General features: G+C 37.1%; 1 protein-coding gene across 1 annotated transcript; it reads left to right on the top strand.

The window, feature by feature from the left end:
* The first annotated feature begins 82 nt into the window (after positions 1-82).
* FBXO5 (F-box protein 5) lies at positions 83-4,141 on the top strand. Its single transcript, XM_031056288.1, has 4 exons — positions 83-651; positions 953-1,043; positions 1,974-2,135; positions 3,397-4,141. Exons 1-4 carry the CDS (start codon positions 227-229, stop codon positions 3,646-3,648), a joined length of 930 nt encoding a protein of 309 aa, XP_030912148.1. The 5' UTR covers positions 83-226; the 3' UTR covers positions 3,649-4,141.
* Positions 4,142-4,360: the final 219 nt, after the last annotated feature.

Raw genomic sequence — 4,360 nt, forward strand, 5'->3', positions numbered from 1 at the left:
TGCGCCATTGAAATGTGCTGTGGAGAAAACAAGACTGGAAAAATCGTGCCCCTTGAATTATGAGAAAGGCTTTTGTAAAAGCTGCGCAGAAGAACATCAGAAAATACTCCTTAGTGACTCATACCATGCAGCCACCAGAAATCTGGATATTGAAGATGGAGAAAGACCCATACATAACAAAGAAAACAACCAAGTAACCCAGAGACTTGATGAAGGTATCTGTGAAATGGAGGCAATGGAAAGCAGTAAACTTAATGAGGACAGTGGCTATTCCTCTATGTTAAGTACTCACTATGCTGATGCAATAGAACATGAGGATAGCTTACCTTTGGCTGGGAATCTCTGTGGTACACCAAAGCATTGTCTCATGAAGAACCAAAAACAAGAACAGTTTTCAAAGAAGACACTGTTGCCAGTAATCCATTATGAAGAAGTGGTTTGCTCAACTTTGAAAAAAAGTGGTAAAAGAAATCTCAAGTCTTGGGCTGCTGTAGATAGAATTGTTTCTAGGGGAAAATTTGAACTTTGTAACTTAATTGGAAAGAAAATGGGGCTGGATAGAATAGACATTCTTGCTGAACTCTTCCAAAAGGACCTGAAACATATATTAGCAAACATTTTAAGGCATCTCAGCGAGATGGATTTAGTAAAGTAAGTATGTTCATGTTATTGTATTTCACTAGAAAGGAAAAAACTTAATCACATTCCTTAATGTTTTAGATATGGGGCTTGTGACATTTACTCAATGTTTAGTATTATGTGTTAATATATTAAAATATTAACTGACAATGTAAGCTGTGATACATATGGAGAATGTGTCTTTTCCCTAAAAGGCAAATTAAAGACTACAACTGTGAACACACTATGTTTACGTAAAAGAAAAAGGTTATTCTTGCTATTTAATAAATCCCTTTCCTAGGAGGCAACTGATGTGTTTGTATTGTTGTTGCAGTTTTGCCAAAGTCAGCACAACATGGCAGAAGATTCTACAAGAAGATAAATGGATTTTCCAAATCTATAGCAAAGCTGTGAAAAACCTTTCTGTAAGTTTTTGCACTGAACCATCAGTGTTCTTCTGTTATTTCAGGTGTCCTCCTAAGCTTAAGAGATCACAGATAAGTTTCTTAGATTGAAAACTGTCACTGGAGTGTACAAGTTTGTCCCGTTAGGATGCCTTGTCTCAAGCATTGCTAGTTACCTCAGGGACTTTGGGGACCCCAAGGAAGTTTAACTGAGAAGGTGACCCAAGGAGAGATGCAGATGTTTTTAAGAACTTCCACAAGTCCTGTGTTACAGAGAAAGGCAGGAAGGAGAGAGTCATTGCCAGCACAGCCCACTGGGCAAGACCTAGAGTCTCCCAGCAGGGACTTGCTTGCTTCAGCATCCCCACTGATCCAGAAGGAGGGAGGAAGACTGAGGTAAATTGCTCAGGTGGCTCTGTGAATCAGGGTCTCTGTTTATAGCAGGAGTCTCTGAAGCCCACCCTGCCTGCTACAGAAAACTGAAAAACTTTTCATACTATGAGCTATTCCTAATGCCTTTGTCCTGTGAAATAAAAATACTTGATCCATCCACACTAGACTAGTGTTCTTCCATGCTATTGTATGCTCTTTTGTTTAACTGGGAACTTGGAAAACAGATGGGCGGAGTTTATTTTTCGCAAAGAGAGCCTCAAGCATTCCTGTTCACCAAAAAGGATTGGAAGTACTGATTTTTGCTTTAAAATTTTTTGATGAATTACATGAGAGAAGATGGCTGGGTTTTGACCAGGAACTAGGGAGCCATTCCATGCATTTATAACAGAAGTAGCTGTGAAAATAATGTAAAATCAGTAGCATTCCTTAGTGTGATGCTGTATTATTGGAAACCAGGAGGAAGAATCTAAAATTACTGACTGACTTCTGTTAAGCAAAAAGCTCTGTGTCAGGTAACTTCTCTTCCTGAATTTAAGTCTTTGTTTTTCTTTTCATTAGAATGTCACTAAGGCACCAGAGCATGCTGCAACAAGAGAGTATGTTCTCTACAGAGTGTCCTTAGCTTCCATTCAGAAAGCAACCCCACCAAAACACTTGAACAAAAAAAGCACCAGATCCAAAGCATCTAGGAATCACAGCAGGCTCACAGAGTTTTCCGAGGTAAGTAGTGATTTCCACTGCTCTTTAATTTCTCTCGTGCTGTCTGGCAAACAATCACCTTGTAAAGCGTATTTTTGAAAGTAGCATCTCCAGTTTCAAGTGTTTGTAATTCTTATTAATATGGCTGCCAGCTTTTGCTTAGTATGCCTATTTTAAGACAATGTCAGAAGCTAAGTGGAGAGAATATTGACATACTGGGTTGTCCTACATCCTTTTTTTTTCCTTAAGAATTTCACTTAGTGAATTTTCTTTGCTTAAATTTTGTTTCCTCAGAAATGAAGAAATTTAGTAATTTCCTGTTATTTTCCATGGGTTTATAATGAATCACATATTTTCCAGATAAGCAATATCACAAAAACTGTCAACTTTGCTTCAAAACTGATGGACAATTAGGAAAAAAAAAAAAAGAAAAATACCAAAGAAAAATACCAAAGAAATATGCAGTATTAGCACTGCATATTTCTTTTAATCATTTTGTGGGGTATTTTGTGAACCTTGCATTAAAATTACTTTAACTAATTATTTATAGTGTGTCACACATTTGTCAATAACTGCCAATAGCCTGTTTCCCATTTACCTTTCTTAAGCTGGTCATTTTTCCCACATACTTGCAATGTAGACCTGCACCTGTATCTTATAAGACTTTTAAAAATGTTTATTGATGTTATTGCTTGCTAGTAAGCAAAAGATTTTCCTAACTAGAAAAAGGTTTTATGCTCAAGTCTTATTCTTCAAATTGATGCAGTAAGAGAAGATGAAAAGTCACTGGAAAGTATAATCAAGATGCTATAATACTACTACTACATAGGACTCCGTAGCATTAGGAATGTAAAAGTACAACTGTTCAGTAGCAGTCTTAAGATTCAATTCCTGGTATATACATCTATACACAACATAGATCATTGTTAGATCATCACTATACACAATATGCATCATTATCCTTGAATGAGGTTTGGGAGGTTCAGGAAGGCCACTGTCCTTACTGCTCTTGATTTAGCCTGTTCTTTAACTTTTAAATTTTAAGAATTCTACAGTGGCTACCTCTATTCCAGTTCAAAATACCTGCAATTACATCCTCATTACTCCTGTTTGGAACTCCATCAGATTTTGATGCAACAAGAATTAGGCTAAGACTTTAGTTTGTCTCCTTACATTAGGAGGCATTATAATACGTTTTGTGGCACTAAGATAATATTATGAAGTGTTTGGAGGATGTATTTGCCCTCTACTCACGATTTTCTGTGTGTGCTTTTCCCAACAGGCTGCCAGGAACTTGAAGAACACTGAAAGCCTTAAAGCCTGCCATCGCTGTGGCTCACCTGCCAAGTATGACTCCTACCTCCAAAGAGCAACGTGCAATCGTGAAAGCTGTGGCTTTGACTTCTGCACCAAGTGCATGTGCAGCTACCACAGCTCCAGTGACTGTGTGAGCAGCAAACCAGTGAAACACAGCTCCGCACCGGGGCCGCTTCCTGGGACTAAGAAAAGCAAACAGAATCTAAAGCGATTGTGATCCATCCCCCCCCAGTACAAATTGGCAGAAGTATTTTTTTAGTCACCCACAAAGAGAATGCTTTCTGCTATTCCATATTCATAAAAATGGTTAGTTCTGTTATTCCTCTGTACTATTTAATCATCCTGCTCAGAAAGGTTTTAAAAGCATTTCTAGTGCTGTTGAGTGAGGTGAGTGAAGCCCCTTTTAATACGAAAATATGAGGGAGACTAGATTTTATGGTTTTTCAAAGCTTTGCCTTTGATTTTATAATGTGGACATTCATAATACTATCTTCTCTGATGGCTTCTCTTATGTGAATCTGAAATTTCTCTTCATTTCTTCTTTCATTTCTTGAACCTTTTCTAAGTTCAAAAAAAAAGTACTATATGTTGGCTATATTGCTAAAAAATACTTCGACTTTTTTTTGAATTCACAAGCTAATTTTAATATTTGTATATATTTGTAAATATTATTCATATGTCTTGTAAATGTGAAAATAAATGATTATTCTCAACAACTTGGTTGGTAAATCTGACCTTCCTATTTTGTCATCCTAGTGCTTCTCATGCTCTTTTTGCAGGTTTTCTAGTATGTACTTCTTTAAATTGTTGATTCAACAAAGGACAAGTCCTCCTGAGTTAGTGTGAAGCAGTGTACTGAATCCATTGTCATGCTGTATTCCTGCATCTTCCCTAAAGGCTCTTATCAGCAATTGTTTATAGTGTCAATA

Source organism: Geospiza fortis, unplaced genomic scaffold (genome assembly GCF_000277835.1).
Source record: "Geospiza fortis unplaced genomic scaffold, GeoFor_1.0 scaffold162, whole genome shotgun sequence".
In the NCBI taxonomy this organism is placed as follows: domain Eukaryota; kingdom Metazoa; phylum Chordata; class Aves; order Passeriformes; family Thraupidae; genus Geospiza; species Geospiza fortis.